General features: G+C 38.5%; 1 protein-coding gene across 2 annotated transcripts in view; it reads right to left on the bottom strand.

Moving 5' to 3' along the window:
* The window catches only part of HEXO1 (beta-hexosaminidase 1), a 408,446-nt gene that overhangs the window by 122,288 nt on the left and 259,211 nt on the right, over positions 1 to 26,947 (bottom strand). For both annotated transcript variants that reach the window (XM_089424437.1, XM_089424438.1), the window contains one exon: positions 26,563 to 26,622. In XM_089424437.1, the coding sequence (XP_089280563.1) occupies positions 26,563 to 26,622 (60 nt within the window). The remainder of the gene's footprint in view (positions 1 to 26,562; positions 26,623 to 26,947) is intronic.

The raw sequence follows: 26,947 nt of genomic DNA, 5'->3' as shown, positions 1-26,947 counted from the left end.
CTGAGCTCAATGCAATTGATCTCTACTTCCTGCTAAACCAAGAAATAGCTGCTAATTCAACATTCAAGTCTCATTCCGATGTGCTCTTCCTGACTGTGGAGCTCCCTATCCAATCTACATTAGTGAAGCCCTCAATCATCATCTCATCAACCTGTCTATACCACAATCCATGCTCTAGGTCCCCCTAAGATATCTCAACACATGCTTAGCAGCAACCCAACATGTTGTAACTTGTGGTAGGCTCAACCATAAACTGGCTCAAAGAGTTAACTACAAAACATATGTCTAGCTATGTGTTGACCAAATAAATCTGTGACCCAATCAACTTCCAATAAAGTGAAGCATCTTCTCACTCCAATCTAGATGTATCTACCTTCCTCCAATTTGTGACTAGAGGCATGGTCATGGGCCTGCAATCTTGCATGTAAAACCTCCTCAAAATCTTCAGGGCACACTTGCCCTACCCTAAGAATATCTCACCATCACCCTTCCAAACCTCTAGCCCAAGGAAATAATGCATCAGCCCTATATCTTTGATCTCAAACTTGCATGCCAGATCTTGTTGGCACTCCTGGATGAGCTTGTTTGCGCCTGTCAAAATAAAGTAGTCCACATGTAGCACTACAATTAGCAATGCACGTCCAGCAACAATGTAGTAGATTTTGGGGTCAACTTCACTCTTGGTGAAGCCCAATCCTTGAAGGTAACTGTCTATCTGAGCATACCATGCCCGCGGATCTCACTTGAGCCCATACAAGGCTCTCTTAAGTCTGCATATGTGCGTCTCTCTGCTCCATGTCTCAAATCCCTCCAGCTACTAAATGTAAATCTCCTCTTCAAAAACCCCATTAAGGAAGGATGTCTTCACATCCATCTAGTGGGTCTTCCACCCCATCTGCGCCACAATAGCTACCATAGCTTTGATGGACGAATATCTAGCAACTGGCGCATAGGTTTGTATTGGAAATACCGAGGGGTATGAATCAGTATTTCTTAAACAATTAGTTAGTTATCAAAATTTAAAGCATTAACAGCACAACATTAATCATCAACACATCACAAGAGTAGTGCACAAGAAAGTCTTAGGTGGAAACCCTTCCAGGGGAAAAACCACAAAATGTTTTTCTAATATAATTTATGGGTACAAAATTTCTCAACTCTAACTGAAGAGGAAACTCCAACTTTCTAGTACTCTATAAAAGCTTTCAATTTATCAGGAAGCTCCAACCCCTGAAAGGATGCTCCAGCACCCTAGTTTACTAGCTCCAACTGGAAGGACACTCCAACGCCCTAGTTTTATCAGCGACAACTGATAAAATGCTCTAACACCGTGCAAGCTCTTACTTGCCCTAGCACCACCCTGCCACCTGAAGTATTTTCAGGGTCCAACCTGAAAGAAACTTCACTCTCCTGCCTTGCACCGTCAAACCACCCTTAATATAAAATAGAAAAGCAAATTGTGGGCTCACGTACCAGGGACAATGACCCACTTACAAAGATATGCAATTAACCCCTTATTTGTTAATGTAAGCTTCAAATGAACAATGATGAGCCAAAGTATATCAATAGTCAGTCTACAGATCTGCCTCCTTGAATACTGTCAACATCCACTTCTGATCAATTCATACAGCAAGTTTCATACCTCACATGTACTGATACAAAGAGTGTTACTGTTGTACCTGAACAATGTCCTCAAGTCCACCACTGAAGGTGTCTGCTACAGATCTATACTGATGCCTTTATTTGTTGTTGTAGATGAAATGCCACTTTGTCTTGATAAGAACTGTTCAAGGTTCTTTGGGTTTTTGTGGCCCAAATACAAAAGTAAACTTGACCCTTTAAAGAAGTTTTTAAAATGGTCAACAATTTAACAGTGCAAAAAGTTTGTTTTACCAATGCCAAATGTTTTGCAGAGAAACAGAGAAGAATGATTCCGAGACTTGCCTCCTGGTTGCCTTACATTGACAGGTTTAAAGAGATGACTTGATAAAACCCTGACCTCTGTTCTAATCAGTTGTTATAAGTATCAAGAAGGATTCACAGTTAAACACTTTATTCTGATGGTTGACCTTGAAGTACTGATGAGCAGTCTTCGAATTAGCTACAGATCAGGCCTAAGTTGTTCTCAAGGGTACTTTGTTGTAGGCTACCTTGGTGGTTCAATACAGCCCTCAGATTTGCCTTAAATCAGAGATACGAGAGCAACACTCAAAGGACCGGATCCACCTCAGAAAGGAGCATCAAAACAGGCCTAAAACTTGATAATTGATGCCAATGAATGTTCAGAAAAGGCCCAAAAAGATTACAGTGACATGAAAATTCATACGTCAGTAATAGTTCAATCTGAAGCTCCGGTAACCAAAGAAATGTTATTGCGTTAATCCAACAACAGCTTTAGATCCAATTGTGAAATAGCAATAAACTTGTTCCAATATGTTACCAAACATAGGCTCCAAAGTTTTCTGACCAGGCCCGAAAATGCCAGAGGAATGTGATTTATACCACAGAGATTATTACCACATAAATACTCAACATCATTTGCTTGAGCTCAGATTTGCTTTACAGAAAGGCCGAAAAATATTGCTGAGACATATGCATCAGAATCAAGGCTTTGCCTAGCCATAAGAGCCCTTCAATAGTCCACAAAGGATCACTGCCACAGTCTCGAGTAAGCTCAGAGTAATGACTCGAAAAGGTTCTGCACCAGATCTGTCATGGACGGCCAAGATACATCACAACTATGTGCCAGAGTGTACCAGGGATTAAGAGCGCCGAAACAGTTTCTTATATCAAATCCTCAATGCCATGAAGTCGTTTTACCATTACTTCATAAGTGAAGATGAAATCTTCACCTTGATCACTTTGATGATGGTTGAAGAAGATCTATTAGTGCTCCCTCTTGGATGATCTTCTTCCAAATGAAAAAAGCCTTTCTTTAATAGAGAAAGTTGCTCCTTTTGATGAGGATGATTTGTTGCTTCTTCGGATGAACTTTTTCAAGAACAAGGAGAAGATCCTTGCTTGCTTTATAACCTTGAAGATGATGACAATGCCTTCTCGCCTTCAATATACTTCGACTTTTCTTGTAGTGTAGATCAAAAATGCTTCTAGGGTTTCGACTTTCTCCAAGATGATGTGATCTTCAACTTTAAAGTCCTTCGAGCTATCTTGCCTTGTAGACAACTTGATGAGGGTCTTTGTGGCCTTTTGATGATAACTATAGAAACAAAAGCTCTTGCTGTTGCAGACTGCTTCTTCGATCTAGGGTTTGATTCTTCAATGTAGATCTTGATCTTTTGCTTTGATAACCTTCAACTTGCTTTGATGCCTTCCTTGAAACTTGATCCTTGAATGTCTCTTTGATTAGATTCCCTTCCTTTGACTTCAACACCTTACCTCTGATACCATGTTGAGAAATCTAAGGTATTAGCATTAGGGGATTTCTCTTTCATTAGTGACTTCTTGTGAACGATTTTTACTTCTTTAGATTAGTATCTTCTTCACGTTAGAATCTTCGATTATTAGTGTTCTTTTTTCATCAAACAGTAACCAATGCATGAACATAAATACACAAGAGACACATCATGTAGGCTATAAGCCAGGGCCAAAACGTCTCACTCTTTGAGAGGAAAACCCACACAAATTCTTCTTATAGAGATTCCAATTGGTGAATACCAAGACCAAGACCATTGACCTATTAGCCACTCCAAGACCAAGACACTGCTTCTCTTGACTGTCTTTTCTTCTTCATGATTCATCCTTTGCTGCGACCTTCTTTGCATCTTCACATCACTGTGTTATCAAGATTTTTTCATCATTGTCTTCAAGATCTTCTTCTCATTGTCATGTCCTTCATAGTATAGAAATGTATGACTGTGGTACCTTATGAACTGTCTCATCTTCTTCACTGCTACTGAAACACGAACTGTATAGAGATCCGAATTCCTTTAAACACCCAATCTCTTCTTTTGTCTGATAGACCGAGCTCTATTCTCACATCCGAATCATAGAGATGCTCCACTAATCATCATCACCGAAAACTCAAAGAGGATATCCGAAATTTGTTGACCATAGATTAATCTTTGTTGTCAATGTAATCTACATTCAAGAGGGATCTGAATTCCTTTCTCCATAGAACTGTGATCTTGTAACCTTCCAACTATACCTTCCACCGAAATATAGATGATCCACATTCCTCTGCTGTCCCAATTCACCGAAATTTCAGAGATGTGAAGTACTATTTTGTTTAAATGCGAGGAGCCTAGACTCCTATATATAGTAGTTTGTCCCATATATTAAGCAACATGACATTACTAATGGATGTGTCTATTGATGTGAGCCAACATGAGATCTTCCACACAGTTTGGAGGCTGACATAGAAGAGGATGGAAAGTGCTTGTCGTTGGAGGGCTATCTAGACATATTCATAGACTCATATATATTGACTCATGCTCAAGAAGAGCTCTTCATACATGACATTGACTCTTTGACTTAATGATAAATCCTAAAGCTCTCAATGGGAGCCACTAACAAATAAAATCTCTTGCTCATGAAACCCATGAAGCAAGGCAATACAAAAATAACTTTATTTCCTTTATTACATCATTTACAAAAGTCACAATTACATGTCATTATGAAGACCGAACCTAGTTACATTTTTCAACAGATAGATCCATGTTTTCCTTGAATGATCTCAATAAATGTTATATAATATTGATGACCTCCAAGAGATTTTTTTGCTATTGGACCACATACATCTGAATGAATGAGGTCTAATATTTCCTTAGATCTGGTATCACTGCATGTGAATGGCCTTTTAACATTTTTACCTAAAGCACATCCCTTGCATACTTCTCCATGGTCTTCCTTCAAATCAAGGATGCCTTTTACCATCTTGCTTAAAAAGGGTAATATTTTATAGTTAAGATGACCATACCTTCTATGCTAGAGTTCAGAAGGGCTAATATCCAAATGTACAAGAGCTTGAGGAAGAGGTGTTAATAGTCTATACAGCCTCCCCTCATGAATCCCAATGACCTTAGCTTTATCAATGCTAGAACCCTTTCCCCAAACAAGGACCTTGCCATCTATGAAAGCAATTCTATCTCCTTTATCTTCTAGACAAGAAATAGAAAGTAAATTTTTCTGCAAACTTGGAATGAAGAGAATGTTGTTGAGATGAATGTTTCCATTGCCTTCTAACTTCAAAGTTGTAGACCCAATGCCTTTGACTAGATAGCTCTTATTATCTCCAAGCTCCACTACATGAGAGGTGTTTCTTTTTTATAAGGTTTGTAGTTGACCAACTTCTCCTGTCATGTGTCTAGAGGCTCCACTGTCAATTATCCATACATCTTCATCATCAAAAGTACCTGTAAGAGCGGAGAAGAATCCTTTGTCCATGATACCCTTAGATAGTCTTGAGATGAGCTTGATCACAAAATCTTTGATAGATATCAATAAGTTTCCAACAGCCTTGATGCCTTGTTTTATGTAGTTAGCCATTGAGGATAGATGCTTCAAAGCTAAGTTGCACGAAACGGGGAAACGGAAACGAGTTTCCGAAACGGGAAGCAAAACGAAACGCGACCTCCCCAAATTTTGGAAACGGGGAAACGCGAATATATATAATAATATATATATATATATATATATATATATTTAAAAATTATTATTATATATATGTGCAATCATAAAGCATGAATGATGTTGATGAGAGAATGAGCCAAGCTGCTCTTTTATAACTTTAGAATAGGTTTCTAGAACTACCTGGAAACCCTAAACAAATTTAAAAACAAATTTAAAAAAAAAAAAAAAAAAATTAAAAACAAGTGTTTTTTTTGGGGAAACGTGGCACTTACGGCCTGGAAACGCATTTCCAGCCGTACGGCCGGAAATGCGTTTCCAGGCCGTACGGTACGGGGAAACGAGTTTCGTTTCGTTTCCCCTGGGGAAACGGACCCCCTGCCCACGTTTCCTGCAACTTAGCTTCAAAGGAATCTTCAAAGAGATGGCCAATGAGGTGATCTTCAAAACATCCTTCTTTAACCTTAGCTCTGATACCATGTTGAGAAATCAATGTAAATGGAGATTAGGGTTTTGATTCCTCTTTCCTTGATAATTACTTGTGAGTATGTGTTGGCCTTTAATTCTTTATTATTATTTCTTCTTTCATCAAGCAATTACCAAATTAAAGTGTGTGAAGATCACAAGAATAAGAGACACAAGATATACGCTCTCATCCAGGGCAGAAAACCTCTCCTAGGGGAAACCCAAAAACTCTTCTCTATATGTAGAACCAAGTCAAAATGAGACAACCAAGACCAAGAGACTTCCACCAAACACAAAGTCAACTCTCCAAAGTATATTCTCCACAATAGTTAAGTCAACAAAGGTCAACGCTGCTTCTTCCTGCAATTTTCAAGATCTCGGCTTCAGACTTTGACCTTCCGATTCTTGGCCTACAATTTCGAACTATAGCAGTGACAGAAAACCCTAAAACTTGACTTGCCCTTTTTCTCGTCTTTTGTGCAAATCAAACTTGTGGATTGATTGATGCCAAATAGGTCAAATCATCTTCTTATTTATATCTTATCAAGGTGTCAAATGGGCCTCGTCTACATCGACTTAGCTGGGAGAGCCAACTTGGTGTTGGGAGCCTCAAAAATGACATTTTTACATTGAATTTAGAACTTCTTTCTTGATACAAAGTGCCCATAAGGGTCTTATACTTATAACAAATATCTAATTGACTCCTAAAGCATCAAGAACATGCTTGACCTAGTTGACAAAAATAAAATATAGAGCATGAAATTTGAAACCTATCATATCTCTGAGATGATAATGGTCAGCTATCATGCCAGGGCATCTAAGATGATTGTTTTGGGGGTTTTGTTTTAATTTGGAGGACCAATGTATGAAACAAATGTAAGATTGTAATGCCTAACCTTTTGAGTAATATTAATATTAAAACAGAGGGCTGCTATTAAAATTCACACAGTAATATAACTTGCATAGTGTTGAGCAGAAACAGAGAAATGATATGATTATCACAGTCTTCAGATTGAAAATTAAATAATCATAAGTATGAAAACCTTTAAACTATGTTCAAAAGGTTTAACAGAATATGCTTAAAGTTTGCAAAAGATGTGGATGATTTAATGATTTAGAGGGAATTAATTAAACAAACAATTCATTAATTCATTCTCTTTATAAATTATCACTTCAAAAGAATATAGGAATAGATTGAAACCCAATTGTTCCTACCTAGTTATCTTTGCAAGACATAAGAATATGAAGAAAAACATAATGAATAATACTGGAAAAACTTACAGGAAACACAAAACTCTGTAAATCAGAATTCAGAAAAGTCAAGTACATCAAGTGCTTAAAAATGCTTCTTCATGGGTGCAACCCTTAGTAACTCGTGAAGAGAGTTATTTATACAATAGTAGAACTGAGAAAATATCCTAAACTGTTTTTACAAAAATAGATTATTACAAAATCAAAAATAAAAATTGCTAGTTGATCTAAGACTATTTTGGTGCTAAGGTGTTGCTGACTGTCACTGGAAAAATTGAAAACTATTGAAGCTAGCTGACTGTTCCTCCAAAAGCTAGCTGACTGTTCCTCCAAAAACTGAATGTTGTTAGATCACCCTTCAGTCAAGTAAATCTGTCAATTCTTCCCAGCGTTTCTTATCTGGGATAGAAATCTTGGTTACCCTCCTGTAAACTTCATCCATCTCTGTATATTTAGTAAAAGTTGGTTTTACTAAAAATATGTGTCTGATTTCATTCAAGATAAAGAAAGTATCCCTGAGTGTATTTACTATTAGTGTTGGTGTTGCTGAACCTCTGATGTTTGAAACTGAAGCTGCATGTTTGCCCACCTCTGTCAGCTTCTGAACATAATCCTCAATTGGCATCAACTTGTCATTGATCACAAGCATAGAGGGTAAACCCTTGCTGGTCAAGGGTTCTATTCTGCTGAAAAACCTCTGAACTATGGTATTGACATTGCTGCACTTTTCCTGTAGCTAAAGGATGAGGTTTTTCTTGGTGATGATCTTCTTTACCTCCAATATAGTTGTTGTTCTGTCACTTATGCCTAATTCCTCAAGCTCATAGCTATCTTTGGAATTTAGGAACTTGATTATATCAGAGGCAATTTCTGGCATATCCTCAAGCTGTTTGGTAATGGTTTCAACTGCTTCCTAAGCTTTCTCTAAGAGATCTTTCTGATCAAACACTATCTTGATAAAGGGCCAAATATCCTTGATTGATTCTATAATTTCTTCCCACAGGATTTCCTTTGCTAAACCCAATTTGTTTCCAATGAAAGATTCCTTGAGTTCCCTTTGTAGTACTTCAATCTAACCTTTGACTCTGTTCAACTCAGCTGCATGTGAACTATCTACTACTAACTTCATAAGCCTTAACTCCTTGAGTTCATCCTTCAGTTTATTAATTTCTCTTGTCTGGATAGACAGGTTCTGAATAGCTTCAGCAAGCTGTTCAGCTCCTTCTGCTGCACCTATAGTCGATGTTGTAGCTGAAGTGGAAACTTTGGTGGTGGGAATTGTTGTAAGGGGGACTATATCCATTGGATTTTGAGCCTTGTTAACAGTTTCCTCTTTTTCCTTTACCAGTTTCTCCATCTGCTCCTCCATTTGTTTGATCTGCAGATTTTGTTCTATGATGAGCTTCATCATATCAGACTTCTAAGTTTCTGTCTCCTCAATTTCTTTGGCCATTGGGTCCTCTGAAGCTGGCAATTTCAGCTGCTTCTTTAATGCTGCAACTTCAGCATTCTTTTTCTTAATAAGCTCTTCTACAACATTTATGTTTGAGGGATCATATCCCATCTTCAACACTAGATTCTCCAAGGATTGAATCTTGGTACCCTTTGCTAATGAGGAGACCTTCTCCAACTTAAGTTGTGACTGAGTGTTGGCAAGGGTAACCTGTATTTTTGATAAACTCATGGCAGTGTTTGTCAAGGTTGAAGCAATCATTTTCCCAGTTTGTTTGTGCATCTCAATTTGATCAATTGGATACACATCCTTCATATTGAAATCAAAAGAAGTCTGTTTTTGATATTGAGCAGCAGTCCTACACTGTGGAACTTGGGCTTGCAAGAAAGCCATCTGCATCTTTCCCTTCTCAGAATCGAAGACTGAAAGAAAACTAGCTTGAGAGCTGGAAGAATGCTTCCAAGACTGGGTGTAGGTGTTCAATTTTAATTCTTCATTCTTCCTTTTGATCTCACTTAAGACATGAAAAATGTCTTCCTCCTTATCCTTTGGAATGCCTCCACTAGTCTAAACTACCTGTTGTTCATGAGAAGTAGTGGAATGAGTTGGGGACTGTGTAGATTGTCCACCAAACTGTGTATAAAGCATAGTCTCCCCCAGTCCATCAAATGATGTCTTCTGAGGTTCATTTGTGGCACCAACAATCACAGAGATCCTAGGTCTCTTTTTCCTATGTACAATCCTAAAGCCCTGACTTGTTGCTTCAGTTGTAGGTGAAGATTGTTCTTCCCTCCCTCTCTTGGCTGTCTTTTCTTGTGCAAGTGGAGTTTGCACATTAGATGTAGAAATTGCCTGCTCTTCAGCCTCTTGGAGGGTGTTCTCTGTCCATTCCAACTGATTTTTATATTGTTCTATCTCAGGCCTGGCTGTGTGATGATATGCTGTAAATTTGTTCTCCACCCTGAGTTTGGAAATCACTCCCAATGGGTCATAAGACCAAGTGAAACTGAGACCAAACTTCATCTCCTTTAGTAATTTATCTACTTCTTCTCCTGCTGCCCTGGTGTTACAGATGAATGGACCAACTTGGGCTTTCAGCTTGAATTGTGATTTCTTCTTGGCAGCCACAAAGTGTACTTCATCTGCATTTAACCTCTGCCTTAAGTATTCTAGTGCAAAGATTCTGATAGGGAGGTACTTGGGCAGTTTGTAGGGTGGAAGCTCACAACCATACACCCTAATCTCTGTGTAGTTTTGGTAACAATACCAATCCCCTGTTGTAGCTTGATCAACCAACTGTAATTCTTTAATAATCTCCTCACTGATCCTTGGTACTGGAGTGTTGCTCATAATACTGATAGCGAGATGAATAAACAATTCTATGAACTGTTTATATGTGAACTCTTCATTTTCCTTCATCCCCATTAAAGTCCAGAATATCATTGATTGTTGATTTCCTTCCTCATATAACTTCTGTAAAGAAAATGGGAATTTGTCTCCCTGAAAATATATAAAAAGGTAAACAAGTATTGAAGCATACTTGAATACTTCTTCAGTATTGAACTTGACAAATTGCTCATGTATGGCTTCAGCAATGAAATTACTGAAATCATAAATAACAGTGGGTTTAGAATCAGTAGAAAACATGGATAAGAAACCAAGGATGGCTTCATTGACAGACTGATCAGAGTTATAACCAAGAAAATAGGACAAAATAGTGGTAATTTGCTTGGTTCTATCAGGAAAAATGGATGAATCATAAGGAGGATTTCTTTTTGGCAGAGGACTATCAATAGCTAGAAATAGTTCAAGGGTCTGGGATCTTTTAGTAAAGTCTAGTTTTTTATAAGCTTCTATCAGGTTTTCATGAGAAAAAGGATGGGTTGGTGTAGTAGAAGGGGCCTACAGCATTTTTTCAATGGAATCAGAATTAATTGAACAGAGGATTTCTCCTGTGGGTGAAATAATTGCTCTCTGGCTGGGATCATAAGATTCATGGCATTTTCTTACAAATTCAGGTGCTCTGTGTATCTGTGGGAAAATGTAATGAGGTAATTGAGAGTCCCAGAGCCCTATTTCATCTATCTGGTCAATCAATTGATCTTCCATCCAGCAATAGATTTCATATAGATCAAATTGAGAAGAAGTCTCAACAATTTGCAATCTTTGTCAACCAATGAGGTATGATGGAAGTCAACCTATGGGTGAATCAAAGGATTTGGGACTTCTGCGATTTCTTTTCCCTTGGGAAGCATTTTCAAACAAATTGTAGACTGTAAATGACAGAGATTGGTCTGAAAGAGAGTGATCACAGTAAAAACAGATAACTGACCAAGAGGTAAGTGGACCTAGATGTCAGATTCGCGAACAGGACAAATGATTGCTTTAATGTCGAACAGTGGTTGAGCTGTAGGCAAGAAAACTTCAATGATTAATCTAGTTGCAAAAATTCACTATGTAACCATTCTCATGGATAATACAGTGTTTATAAAAGAAAAAGTGGAGCGAGGTGGTACTGAACATTTGAATTTACATTAATTATCCAACGAATTAATTAACAGATGTTTGAGTCATAAATTCATGGGAGTGGAATTGAATGGGCAACGGATAGGCAGCAGTTGATTGGACGACAGACATGAGATGGAGTATGACATGGAGCGGTGGTAAACAGTCCTTTAATATACCGCATTCGGGGATAAGGTGAGGTGGTAAGCAGTTTTAGGATTTTTAGTCCCGAAACACTAAAAAGCGGAAAAAGGAGTTTATATGGGCGGTATGGGAAACTGGACATTTCAGACCCCACCCCCCCCCCCCCCCGGCAATAAAGTTCGAACAGTGAATGAGGGCCGAGGAGGGCCGTGGGCCATCAGATCATGGAAGAGTGTGTGGGATGAGAGGTGAGGTGAGGGGTATTTAACATATGAGCGGAAATGTTCACGACTTCAAGGGCGGATGTGACAACTGTGGGTCATGGGGATTAAATAAAATAACATTGGCTTATGAAACTTTCGGTTAATTAAAACCTGTCATATATATGTTTTCCCAATGTTACAACTTAGGATTAAAACATTTGATGCTTCAATTTGATTTCACATGTCTACCTAACATTTTCACTTATTTTTCAGAGTGCATATAAGCTAGCAGCTCAACATTTTCTTTTTATGCCTAATCTACCTATATACCTTATTTCCACCATTGGCTCAGATTAAACTGTTGAGCCAATTTTATTTTCTACTATGAGAATCAATTTAAATCAAATCCAATCATGATTAAACTGTATAATTGGATCAAATAAACTAGTGTGGCATCTAAAACTACACACAACTATTATTTGCAAAACTGAATTAGACTAAAGTAGTGGCATTTAGATTTGCAACACTTCCAGAGTTTATTGTTTTTTGTTTTTCTCTCTAACCTAACATTTTACTTTTGCCTTCATTTTTTAGGGCATCTAATCTAACATTTTCTTTGATAGGGACATATTTATCAAAATATTTCCTAACATTTTTTAATCAATATTCTTTTTGTCCATATCTTAGCTTAACATTTTTTCAAATATATTTTTTACTTTTTGACTAATTGATTTTAGCTTACCAAAACCAAAAAATGCTACAACAAAACCCATGCTTTTCAAAATATATATTTCTCTTTCTTTTTTATTTTACAATGAATATAATTGCAGTATAAATTATGAAGACTGAGCATAGTTACATTTTCCAACACAAAGCACTTGGAAGAAAAAAGTTTGAAAAAAAAGAAGTGATGCTTGGGCTCCATAATATCCCTTTGGATTAAAGAGAGAAATGTTAGACACCTAATCCTTAGCGATTTGGTATGTTGTCGCACAAAGTGTCTAGGCACCGCGACAATGCTCGGAGTAATAGTTGTCACTCTAATCCTTACTCACTCCGTTTAGACTTTCTCCTAGACAAGTCAAGGGGGGTAATCCCTAAGGTGAATGGCTGAGAATAGCCTGTAGAACACAAACTCTAGGAAACTTAAAGATGGACAATTTGACAAATGTAGATGAATCCTGGTTAACTGAGATGAATAGATTAATGTCGTGAGGACCAAGCAAAGAAAAACTCTATCCTCGGCAATGGCACTAAAAAATGTCGTGCCGCTTGACGGGTAAATGAATGGCGGGAACTATTAGATTATTAGAAAAATGTCATGAGGACCAAGGACAGAAAAACTCTATCCTCGACAACGGCGCCAAAAAAATGTTGTACCAGATGACGAGAAGAATAAAGATGAGATTATTAAAATGATGTAGAGGAAACCAAGGACAGAAAAAACTGCCTGGACAACGACGCCAAAAACTGTTGTCGCACAAAGTGTCTAGGCACTGCGACAACGCTCAGAGTAGGGGTTGTCAGTCTAATCCTTACTTCATTTAGGCTCTCTCCTAGACAAGTCAAGGGGGGTAGTCCCTAAGGTGAATGGATGAAGATAGTTTGTGGAACACAGACCCTAGGAGACTTGAAGATGGACAACTTGATGAATGTAAACAAGTCCTAGTTAACTGAAATGGATAAATCTTAATAAAATAAGACACAACCATAAGATATAAATGATTATAGACCAGTGCCTTTATACTCAATTAATCATAGACGAAATAAAAAACAAGTTATCCAAAGCAATTTATAAATGTGACAAATAGCGACGATTATGAATAATCAATGCCCAAAACTTTATTTAGCAATTAAATCTTGTGAAAAATAATGAAATTTAAATGCTAAGCAATGATTCCAGATTTAAAATGATTTTCATTAATGACCCAGATCTATAGCCAATGATTTTAAAACATTAATCACACCTGACAATAGAGAAATCACTACCACGAAAGGACACCAAGGAACTTTAGATTAACAATTTAATTATTTCTTAGGCAATTAATTAATTTAATGTGGTAAAATGAAGAAATTAAATTCTTTAATGTGACCAAAAATATTAAAATCAAAAGGACTTTAATAAATTAAATTTTTTAATGGGCCATAGGCCACATAAAAATTTAATTTTTTAAATGCAAAAGTGTAGGACCTCTTTTGGTTTAATTCCTTACTAATCTCATAGTCACAAAAATGCAATTTTTTAATCTTTTAATATTTTTAAATGTTTTATTTAATTTTTTTTTAATTTTAGATTTTTTAAATGAAATCAAAATAAATAAATAAAATGAAAGTAAAAGGAAAGGAAATCAAAATAAAATAAAATCAAAAGTAAACAAATTGAAAAGTAAAGAAAAATAAAATTGAATTAATTAAGAAAACTAAAGTAAAGTAAACAAGAGAAATCCAAAACAAAAATCAAATTTAAAATAAAAATGAATCTACAAATTAATCAAAGTAAAAAAAAATCAAATTAAAACAAAATCAAAATGAAACTTAACAAAAATAAAATGGAAACCTAAACTCACTAAATTAGCCTAACATAAAAAATAAATAAATAAACAAGTGAAAACCTAAATCTAACCATACACATACAAATGAAGTAAATAAAAAAGGTCAAAATGTTTGGGTATCGAATTCTTGTGTGCATGTATACTTTGACAGCGGCGGAATGGAGAGAAACAGCAGGTCGACAGAATGGAAGGAGTGCAACGTTGGATGGAGGGAAGGGTTGTGACAGAAAGGGTGTAGATTTGAGCGAGGAGGAACCACGGGCTTGCAAGACAACAGCAGGAGCTTCGAGGACGTGTGATTTGGCAGTACGCAGGAAGAAAGGGAGGAGCACGGAGAAATGAGGAAACGCAGAGAAGGGGGTTTAGAAGACAGCAAAGGGTATGATGCAAGAGAAAGGTAAGACTATAAGCAAAAGAGGAATGCGGATGGGTGAGGGGAGAAGCTGAGGGTAAGGAAGTAAGGTTGATGGGCAGTTTCTTGCAGGTTCGAGATGCAGAAAAAGAAAACAAACACAACAGAGAGAGGGAGCAACCTCGAAATTTTCTTGAGGCTCAATAAGGCAACAGACAGGAGAAAATGGTAGCCAAAACCTAAGAAAATTTCCATGAAAATCTTACTTTAAAATGACATGCTTCTGCTTCAGATTTATCCGTTAAAACCTTATGAAAATTTCCAGATTTAAAACTTTTTAAATCCTTGGACTGCAAAATTTTTGAATAATGTGACATGTCCCTGCAAAATTATCTTGATAACCTCCCAAAGATCCAGATCTTACCCTCCAAGGCCTAGGTCTGGACTCTACACAAATTTCCTCCTCAGACCGATCGCTGCACGACAACAAGACAACACCCAAACGATATGTACAATGATAAAAACTGAAACCCAGGAAAACCCAAGTCAGAAAACCCAAAAAAAAAATACAGATCTATGTACAAGAATGGTAAATCTATCAGATCTGAGGAGTATGAGTCCAACTTCGCTCCCAAATCTGATAATCTAAGGCTCTCAGCGGCTAGATATATCAATTTCCCACACAAAGATTAAATTTTTAAATTTTAAGGGGGTGCTAACTGGAAACCCTTCGTGCATCACCAAAAAAGAAAATCTTATGATAAGACCGAGATTAATTTTATTGGGCTCCTCGAAAAACACGGATCAAGAGTTGCTTAGTCCAACTGAAAAACTTCCCCTAATGCCCGAGGATCTAAAATCAAGATTTCCCTGCAAAAATTGATCCAGCCATTAAAAATATAGCGAGAAAATAATAATAAAACTCAGACAAATAGAGATACCTGCTATTACATTCAAAATCTAAATTATTATTCAAACCCCAACAACTAACCAAGATACCTGTACTCAAATCACTCTTTAGAAGCTATCATCAATGGATTTAGAAAATATTATGCATGAAAACAACACGTCTTACAAGTATTCCCATGAAGAGTAACACCAGAAAAACTTAACCCCAAAGTCTTCTTTATTATCTAAAAAAAGATTACACAAGAGCTTCTTGCTAAGCACACGACTCAAAGGTCAGATAGATCGACTGACAAATGACTTCCTATTTAAAGATAAATCCTCCAACGACTAGTTCGAGTGATCCTCGTCAAAGCAATCTCGACCGTTGATGAAAATTAAAATTTCTTTTAATCTCATCCGTCGAAATATTTAATTCTTGAAGAAATTCGAATTTTTCAATTAAATGCATTTTAATTAACTCAAAAATTAAATTTTTTGAGTTAATTTCCCCAAAAATTTGACTTTGACTTAACCCCCAGGATCAAAGGTTTAAAATTTAGCAAAATAATTAATTTACCTTAGTCCCGGGACCTTTTAAAATTTAATTTTTAAGGACCAACGAATTTTGCCTTTGGAGAATTTAAATTTACCGAGGACCTAGAATTAATTCAATTTCTAGCTTAGAATTTTAATTAATTTTTGGCCAAAAAATTATTTAATTAACCTATGAGAGGATAAATTATTTTTCTAACCCTCAAGACATTTTACATCATGCTTTTCATATTTTTTACATCATAAGGGGGAAAACCCATTTGTAATAAACCCTCACAGACTACTCATTTCTGCAACACAAATATAATTTAGCAGACCAAGCAATTTGTAATAAAATAACCTAACCAAATAGTTACGATTATTCCCAAATCACTTTTACATAGTCTCGATCTAGAACACTAGGACTCGCCTAAGATCATAGCGACAAATTCCATTCCATCTTTGGGGTAAGACTAAAGGAAAACTCTGCTGACCATCCAAGAATGGATCGGTGAGACAAAAAACCTCCCAAAATGTAGATCGTCACCAAAAAAGTAGGTTTATCTAGGTCGTTACATACATGACACGAATCTGCTGAGATTATTTACATCATATACATGCAGAATGGGTTTACATTATAATATCTTGGAAATCACACTGATGACGATAGCTAAATGGTATTGACATATCGATCAAGTGCTATCCCTTTTGCGAAAAAAGGGGGTGTACTGCTATGGGTCGTTGACACGTAGTGGTCAACATGGTGAATTGTAAATATGTAAATATGAGAAATCTGAACCGTTAAAATAGGAAGAGTCATTAGACCTTGGAAGCTAAAACCAAAGATCATGACATCTTGTACATATATGTATGCTTGTTTTAATGCCAAATCAATCAAGTTTGGAGTTAACTCACCTAGCCTGCCAGTTTTATGTGTTGGTTGAATTTTACCCACCATTGACTCATAGTATCACTGTTTACTAACAGTATTACTGGCAGCACTTAATGTCGCTAGTGATGCTGGTCAAAGTGAATGTGGTCGTTGATCAAAGTGCCTAATGTAGATCACATTTATCTGCTTGTAGTGCCTTGCAATTGTTGAAAAATGTAACTAGGTTTGGTCTTCATAAAATGTATTTGTCAAAAGAATTTTTATTATTGTTACAATGACTTATTAAAGCATGGGTTTCATGCTTGGGTCATCATTTTATTAGTCAAAGTCCCCATTGTGGACTTCTAGGATTAATAAAAAGTCATTAGGGTCATTGTATATTTTATGAGATCCTTCTTGAGCTTTCTAACAATGTGAAAAGAATTATTTTTGAGTCAAAATGAATTATGTAACCTCCACATCAAGTCGGCCCCATGAAGATCAAATCGGCCTCAATGAACGCAATTCAACCTCATTGGAAGGCTATATAATAAGGCAGTTCGACTTCATTTGGAGCATCTCACTCTCAAGCATAGTTTGATATTTGAAGTTGGAAGCTGGAAAAATGCGAAGTTGAAGGAAGGGGCTAAAAGGAGTGTAAGTTTGGTCAAGAAGGAAGGGAAGAAGAAAACCAAAGTTTTGGTGTCTATCTGTCTCTCTCATGTGAGCTGGTTTAGGAGATCGAAGTCTCCTTGTCAAGGTCATAGTTGTTGCTGATGCCGGAAAGTCGAAGTTGTTACTGATGTCGAAAAGTCGAAGCTGTTATTAATGCCGGAAGTTTCCAAGTCGAAGTTGTCGCTGATGCCGGAAGTTGCCAAGTCGAAGTTGTTGCTTATGCCGGAAGCTGCAAAGTCGAAGCTACTACTGATGCCGAAAGCTGCCAAGTTGAATTTTTCATTGATGTCGAAAGCTGCCAAGTTGAAGTTGCTAGGGTCGAAGTGTCGTTGCTACTAGGTCAAAGGTTGGATCGAAGAAGAAGAGGTTAGCTTGGTGAGGAGGAGGTCTTTGTCTAGGTTGAAGAATCTCAAGGAAAACTATTGAAGGAAGAGATTTTGACTGGGTTTTCCCCTAGATAGGGGTTTTCCCTGGCAGAGTGCGTACATCTTGTGTCTTGTGTTTTTGTGACCTTCATGCACACGTAATTTGGTAATTGCTTGATGAAAGATAATATAACAAATAAGTAAAAGAAGCCAACATAATTCACAAATAATTATCAAGAAAGAGAAATCTAACCCTAATCTACTAGCATTGATTTCTCAACGGCAACTTATTTCCTCGAGAGTGGGTGAGATTGTGTTTCAGCCCAAACTAAGTATTGTTGCATCCCTGTGTTTTTCCAACGCTTGAACTTAGTTTCACATTTACGTATTTCCCCCCTTAGGTTTAGGACTCTTTCCAAGACCTCAAAAATGAGGGGCAAGGCCACCAAGGTGACAGTGGGTGGCATCCTCTAACCTTAGTAGTATCCTTAGTCTTTCCTTTGTATGAGGTTAGGTATTTTCCTTTAGACAAAGTCTGAGCAATAACAGGACACAATGCAAGACTTACCTGTACAACAACTGGTGTCATAAGGGAGTGGAGGTCCAACCAATAGCTTGACTCAAACAAAACTACTAAGATTTTATGCAAGAGGATCAACAAAGCTTAGTTGCATTTTTCCTCTGTAAAGTAAACCTAGTCAAACATGTCATGGAGAAAGCTATCTATCTGTTTTTGCCCCATTTTCCTCAACTAATTAGGATGCACTTTCTCTTAGGATATCAAGTTTCTCTAGATGTCATGGGAAAATGTCAAAATTCTGTAGAGTAAAAGCAATGGCATAGTTGTTGGTAATCATACTCCGAGTAGACCATCCTAGAAAGAATTCGAAGATAATGTAAACCTTGTTGAGAATTCAATAGGGCAATGAATATGTTAATTCTCTTCAACTTGATAATTATTTGTGTTACCTTTTCACTTATTAACTTTGTTCCTTATTATTATAATGTGAGAAACATCAAACAGCTACAAAAACAATAAGAACATTGACACACTATATAGGCTGCAAGCCAAGGCCAAAACCCCTCCTCTTAAGGAGAAAACCCTTAAATCTATTCTCTTCCTATAGGTCTTTCAATTGACGAACACCAAGACGTTATGACTCAGACCAATACCCTCTGAGATCAAGATCAATCACTTAAGATAATGTGCAAATCTTGTACTAGCCCAACCCAGTTAAATCTCTTCCAATTGCACCAACTCGGCCTCCTGCTGCAAGAACTTTGACCTCCTAAGGCAAATTTGAAATTTCTACTTCCCTACAACTGCTGCAACTGTTGCTGCCACACGTGGGAACTTCGATCTTCTTCCTAGAGCCTTCTTTTGTCCTTCGCTTGCCTTTCCTTGTGACTTAGGGCTTGAGATATACCCTTAGTAGCCTAACTAGCCCAAAACACTTTGTCCTTCTTCGACCTCTTCTTCATCCTCTTCTTCGTTCTCTTCTTCACATAGAATGAGAGATGAGTGAGTGTCCTTTTGGATGACGAGCTTCTCTCTTTATATAGGCTTCTTCAAGCGGGTAGATTGTTGAAATTTCTAAGTCTAACCCGTTAGAAATTCTTCCTATACTATCTGGTTTATTTCACCTACTTGTTTAATTACTTAACAAGTTGTTTACCATGTAAATACTGAAAATAAACACAAGTACAGTATCAACATCTACAGATCATCAACTCAAAGAAAACAACCACATAAGTGACACCATTGTTTTTGGACCAATGTCCCCAGAAAAACCCAAAGCGTAAAAATTGGTGCAGCTATTCAGAGGGTTATATTATTATGCAGTCTATCTGAATACAATTGGGTGTCTAAACCGAATCACCCAATAGAGAAAAATATACAGCAGCAATACCTCTATATTCGGAAACAGGTATTCAGAAAACATATCCCACAAAACCCTCTCCAGCACAACTGAAGCTCAGCGTTGGCCCTTCTGGCCTTTGTGTCAGCCTCCTGCTGACCTGCGTCAGTCCCAGGACTCTCTGTGTCAACCCTCTGAGGCACTGCGCAGCCTCTGGGAGCCTCTGCATCACTCCCTCTGCCCTCTGCGTGGATGACACGGTCTCTTTAGGCTCTGCGCTGCCTCTGCCTGGCTCTCTCCGTTTTTGTGCTGGTCTTCCAGTATAGTCCCTGCCTCTTTGCCTCTTACTCACTGCCCCTCGTTGTTGATCACTGATTCAACTTTTCTTAGCAACCCCGCTCTAGCAAAATGAATGACTGATCACTCTTGTGTATTCTCCAACTGACCCTCAAGTCTCCTCTTATACTTTTCTCGTTGGTCCATCAACGGCCGATTTTAAATCTCTAATCAACGGCTGAGATTAGATTTGGCTTGATCCATGACTTTTGGAACCTTCTAACCCAGTTTTATATTAATACCCATTAATATTTTATTTTTCCTAAGTTTAGACTTAGGAACTCCATTAACAGTATTAATTATTTTAATATCTCCCAAACTGGGTACAATCTGTCCAAACCATTTTTGGGTCTTGGAGATCTCATGTGCTTTAGCCTCTCCACCAATTTTCATAGCTAGAGCACATCTGATGCTACCCCAAATCAACACTCCCTCTTAGCGAGGATTGTGCTCTAATAATACTCCATACTGAGCATCACTCTGATTATCTGGCACCGGTCCCAGTGTTGATGCTAGGCCTCCCCGCCCAACAACCTCTGCACTGTTGCATCATGTACTGTTGCCCATGGCCCTACCAATGCCAGTGCTACATCTGTACGGCAGCTCCCTCTGCATCCGTGTTCCTGTTGGTCCATCATCCCCTCTCATCATGTTACATCGTGCTACTACATACTACGACTGCACTGCAACTTAGTTACTGAGAAGTAACCTATGTTGCTAGGAAACGTGGGTTCGGGGACGGGAACGGGGACGGGGACGGCATTTTTGGAAACAGGGTGCATGGGTTCGTTGGGTAATATAATAATATTAAATTTTAATAATTATATTTTATAAATTATAAATTTATAATTAATAATATATATGAAATTTGAATTTTTATATTTCTTCAACTTTAAACAAGAAAACTTTAATGATAATCATTTAAACATGCACATCATTGAACATTCAACATTGACATTGAAATTTCAAAATTTATCACCAAAAAACTGTTCATTGTTTACATATTTACATGAATCATGGTATGGGACAGATTTTGTCACACACAGCTGACTGAGATACACTAGCCAAGTTTCCTACAAACTCAGGAGTACACTCAAAAATCCTAAAGTATTCTGAGTTCTCAAAGACTCAACATTTTAAACTTTATTTTATTGGGCTGCCTTGTGTGTTTGGTGGGACAACAGTGAAATATATGCTGCCAGCAGCCATAATTTATACTTTTATGTAGCCACAAGCCTTAAAAAAACCACAAAATTTATACGTTAATGTAGTGATTCAATTTTTCAAAAATTAAAATATATATACTATGAACTATTTTACTTTTTCTTGAACAGATTCTAAGCCATTTAATTTGATTTTGTTGATCCATGGTGAAATTACATTGCAAGGGCAAGCAACACCATTGTTAGAGGGTAGATAATGAACTGGCTTGAATGTTGTGTAGATGATTGAGTTGAAATACATTCTCACTGAACTGTTTATATTGTAAAGAATAGCATAAAGCTATATTCAGTGTATGAATGCATTTATGTAATGCCATTCATTAATGCAAAAAATGATGAAGATTTTCTGCGCTTTATTAATCTAATTGCAACTATTTCAGGTTAAAAGAACTGAAACGTATACTTCTCATATTATAGTATATAGTATAAAAAATTAAAAATTTAACAAGTCTGGGCTGAGTAGAGGTAAGTTTGTGGCATTGTCATCTCTGTTTAGGGCTTCGGTTGGGTACAGGAGTCTGCATAGGGAGGCCGAGGTCTGTTCCTTAGTGAACAGTGAGTTGTTTTGTGTAAATAGTGGCATGAATCAAGCCCTACAGCTTAGCATTTGACAACAACAAGGAGGAGGGACTATGCCGCAGTTGTAGGAGGCAAATTGAGTGTATAAAAGTGGACTGACAGTTGTGGCTCATGTTGTAGACAGTCCGAAACAGCAAGAAATTGTGACATTCATTCCAGCAAGCCTTTAAAAGAACCCAAAGAACCCAACCTGAAGAACCCGAAGAACCTAAGAATCCAAGAACCCATTAAAGGAAAAGAACCCAATTTTTTTTTTGAAGAACCCGGTTCTTCATGGAAGAACCCGGTTCTTCTGGGTTCTTCTGGGAAGAACCCGTACCCGAATCCGGTACTTGGGTGCGGGAACCCGGGACGGGTTCAAGAACCCCACCCCCGGGTGCGGGAACCCGTGCAACATAGGAAGTAACTGATCCACCCAACTTTTGACAGCCTTGTCAGGCTAGAAACACTCCCGATGTTGAAGCCCTCTCTGTCGCTAACAAGTTCTCCCTCTACTGACCTCTACGCTGCTACAAAAACTCCCTACATCTCGCACCGTTACACACCTCTCTGTGCCATCCTGCACCATTGCAACACTCTCGTGCCTCTCACACTGTTGCAGCCTGCTAGCCTCGCGCTGTCCGGGGACTCCTGCACTGTAACACTCTCTGCCGCTCCATTCACGTCCGTCTCTACCCACATCTGCTAGTCCTGCTACTCCTCTTCGGGGCTCTCGTAGCAAGGTATAATCTAATAGGTTGGGTACCTCAAGGATCCTACCCCTCATCACATGTAATCCTTCAAACTACAGCTCAATGTCTCTCCACTTCTTCTCAAGTGGCACATGAGCACTCATGGCACAATCATCCTCCTCCTTGACTCTTTTCTCCGCCTTTGCAAGCGCTGCCTTCGAGTCTGAAGCCTCTCCCTTGCTCTTCTTCCTAGGACACTGGTTCGCAAAATGACCCAGTTCCCCACAATGGAAGCACTTGACCTTGGAGAGGTCCTTCTTCTTCCTCTTCTCCTGCTTTCCTACAAGATGCTAGAGCCGCATCCTCTTCTTCCTCCTTGATCCTGACCCCTTTTTCACTACTCCCCGCCTTGGTCAGCTGTTTGATCTCTTCTTCACAAAAAGTCGCCCACAGTTCTTCCCAATCTGAAAGACTTGTCCTGCCCCGAATGCTCTAGACAGATACCTCCCAATCCTCGGAAGCTGCGTTCAGTGCGGCCCCCACCATCGATTCCTCATCCGGCGTGGCCCATATGGAAGTTAGCTGGTCACGGATCTCCTTCAAGCGATCAAGGAAGACATCTATCTGCTCTCCCTTCTGCATCTACTATGCCCTTAGCTGATTCTCCAGGAGCATATTCCTCTGCACGAAAGTATGCTGGTATAATGTCTTCAAGGCATCCCACATCTCCTTTGTCGTTTCCTTCTCGGCAATATGTAGTACCACATGATCCTTGACCCCATCAAGGATGATGCACTTAGCCTTAGCCATTGCCTCCTCGTACCTTTCATTAACTACCGGGTCAACTAGGACAGCTATCACTCTCGTGAAGAAGCCCTTGAGGCAATATCTGTCTAGAATGGACAAGATCCTGGCCTTCCAGACCACAAAGTTGGATGCTCCGTCCAGCCTATCTTGATCTCTCAACCCATTCACGGCCATCTTGTTGCTCTTCTTTCGACTCCTCTGAGCCTCTCTACTTCCCTCCTGGAAGTCCTCTGTTAGACTCCTGCTGAGTCTCTCAACTTCCCCTCTGGAAGTTCTCAGTTCGACTCCCTCTGAGCCTTGATTTCCCTTCTGGAAATCCTTCTGCCACCATCAAGTTGTCCCACTCCGATCGTTTGTGCAACTGCACCACTGATCCGGATTCCTTGGCTAGAAATCCGCCTCGGCAGCAACTCCCTCCACCTTGGTCTTGCCCTGTTAGGCACTGTTCTGACCAATGTTACAAGAAGCGTCCCCCCCCCCGGTTCTAAGGCCCGAAGCGCGTCCCGTGCGGATTCGTATAGGAAGCATCCCCGGAAGCGTGCTTCCGCCTGTTTTGGACGCTTCCACCCGTTTTGGATGCTTCCTGGACGCTTCTGCCTATTTGGGATGTTTATTTTGAGTATAAATGCAAAAAATATATATATATATATAGCAGATGCTTCGCTTTCTAGATTTTTGGAAAATGACGCTTCCACGTCCCCACTTCCAAAAAATGTCCCCGCTTCGTGCAACATTGGTTCTAACCACAGTACCCCACCAGCTTTGCTCCGCAAATTACCCACAGCCTCCTATACCCCAGCAACTGAAGGATTGAGCCACTTGGCTCTGCGCAATCCCGACACTGGCAAATCAACTCCCCCAGCCAACTGCGTCAGCCCTCCTGGCCTCTGCGTAGCTCTGCGTGAGCCTGATTTTGCCTCCTTTAGCCTCTGCGCTGCCTTTCTCTAGCCCATAATGATGACGCAGTCCCTCTGCGTCACTCCTTCCTCTGTCGCCTTCCACAAGGATCAACGCTGTCACTCAGGATAGTTGAATCTATTGCAAATGCTCTGCTCGGCTTATGCCTTCAGTTTTCCTGTGATCTGTAACCATGCTTTGATACCACATTGAAATTTCTAAGTCTAATCCATTAGAAATTCTTCTTGTACTATCTGGTTTATTTCATCTACTTGTTTAATTACTTGACAAGTTATTTACCATGTAAATACTGAAAATAAACACAACTACATTATCAACATCTACAGATCATCAATTGAAACAAAACAAGCACACATGTGACACCGTTATTTTTGGACCAATGTCCCCGGAAAAACCCAATGCGGGAAAACTAGTGCAGCTATTCAAAGGGTTATATTATTGTGCAGTTTATCTGAGTACAACTGGTTGCCTAAACCGGCTCACCTGACAGAGAAAAATATACGGCAGCAACACCTCTATATCCAGAAACGGGTATTTGGAAAACTTGTCCCACAAAACCCTCTCTGCCACAACTGAAGCTAAGAGCTGGCCCTTCTGGCCTCTGCATCAGCCCCAGGACTCTTTGCGTCAGCCCCGGGACTCTCTGCGTCAACCTCTAGGAGCCTCTGCGTCACTCTCTCTACCCTCTGCATGAATGACACAATCTCTATGGGCGTTGTGTTGCCTCTGCTGGGCTCTGCGTAGCCTGGACTGACTGTTGCTCTGCCTCTCTCCACTTCTGTGTTGGTCTCCTAGTATTGTCCCTACCTCTCTGCCTTGTACTCACTGCCCCTCACTGTTGATCATTGATTCAACTTTGCTTAGCAACCCCGCTCTATCAAAATGAATGACTAATCACTCTGGTGTATTCTTCAACTCACCCTCAAGCCTCCTCTTATACTTTTCTCGTTGGTCCATCAACGATCGAGATTAAATCTCTAATCAACGGCTAAGATTAGATTTGGCTTGATCCATGACTTTTGGAACATTCTAACCCAGTTTTATATTAATACCCATTAATATTCTATTTTTCCTAAGTTTAGACTTAGGAACTCCATTAAAAATATTAATTATTTTAATATCTCCCAAACCAGGTACAATCTGTCCAAACCATTTCTGCGTTTTGGAGATCTCATGTGCTTTAGCCTCTCCACCAATTTCCATGGCTAGATCACATCCGACGCTACCCCAAATCAACATAAACGTGGCTCTTCAATTAGGCTGACTTGATCTTGGATGGCATTTCGACTCTTTAAAGACAAAAATAATTTCCTTTACAAGTTACAATGTGCCCATTGGGGTCTTCAATATATTACAATGACTCTTTTGACTTCTAGACCTAGGACAAACCCTAGAAGCACTCAATAGGTGCTTGACATATAAAATAAAAGAACATGAGCATGAAACTTATGCTCCAATAATAATTTATTTTCATTTTATAATTTACAAAATACATTTCATACGTATGAAGACCAAACCTAGTTACACATTTTTCAACAAATCCCCTTCTTTCCATTAGTGTTAAACTTGTCATCTTTGCCATACAACAACACATTCTGCAACCATATCTTTGCCATATTTTGCAAGTCGGAAATTTGAAATGGGTTACCCTATTACAATATTAAGGTGTACACCAACACAAAACATGGGAAAGGGAAAAGAACAATAGAAACTCTTTCATTATTCCCTAAAGGCAATGTCCTAAACATGTTTGCAAGATTTTTACAAGAAACTACAACCTAAAAACTGCATAGATAGCTATACAAGAAAAAAAAATAGAATGAAGCATAAATTGGTGCATCACACATGAAAGAAGTGAAAACACAGGATGAAAGACTACGAATGAGATTTGGCAGAATAGAACGACAGATTTTTGTGAGCCGCGAACAGCAGAACCGAGAAAAGCATGACAAGAGACTGAGAAAAAGATTAAACTTAAATATGCTCTGGTTCATAATGGCTATGTGCCATGTGACATTTTAGGTTTCCTGATGCACAAGAATATGAAATGCGCCCAGCTTTGGACGCTATTGTAATGCATGGGTTCAGTTAACAACTAAAAGCTTCCATACCCATGCAAACCATACAAGTTCTATACACAAATTAAGACGGGTCTAAAATGATTTATTGTTTTGCTTGCGATACTAAGCCTTGTTACGTACTGTTGATTGCATATACACATATGGACTTTACTTTTACTGTTTCACACCTAGTCTTACAAAAATCAAACTGATGAATGGAAAAACTTCATATCCAGCACACATAAATCTTTTAAACAACAAATGTTACCTGTATGGACTTCATCCCCTCCCAAGTGAAAGAGTCCAAATGGGAATATCTTTCTTAAATCTGCCACATAGCACAATATTAATATTCAGATTATCTATAAATATGTGACAACACTTGAAAATAAATCTTGAAATATCTGCAACAACTTTAAACAAATTACTTGCCATCACTTCCTGCAGCACTTTTTCCACTTGTTGAGTGATATGTATATCAAATAATATTATTTATAATATATCTAAATGATAAAATTTAGGATATTAATAATTATCAAAAAAGTATATCACATTAAGGCATAGCTTTACGTGAAAGGTCACCTCCGAAGCTTATAAATGCCAAGGCCATTCATCATTGTAAATCATCATATCATTCATTCATTTTTTATTTT

The sequence above is a fragment of the Pinus tabuliformis genome, chromosome 4_2, assembly GCF_031772625.1.
Source record: "Pinus tabuliformis cultivar Carrire ecotype Pingquan chromosome 4_2, CPIR1, whole genome shotgun sequence".
NCBI lineage: Eukaryota > Viridiplantae > Streptophyta > Pinopsida > Pinales > Pinaceae > Pinus > Pinus tabuliformis.
This window is presented reverse-complemented; position numbering and strand designations above follow the sequence as displayed.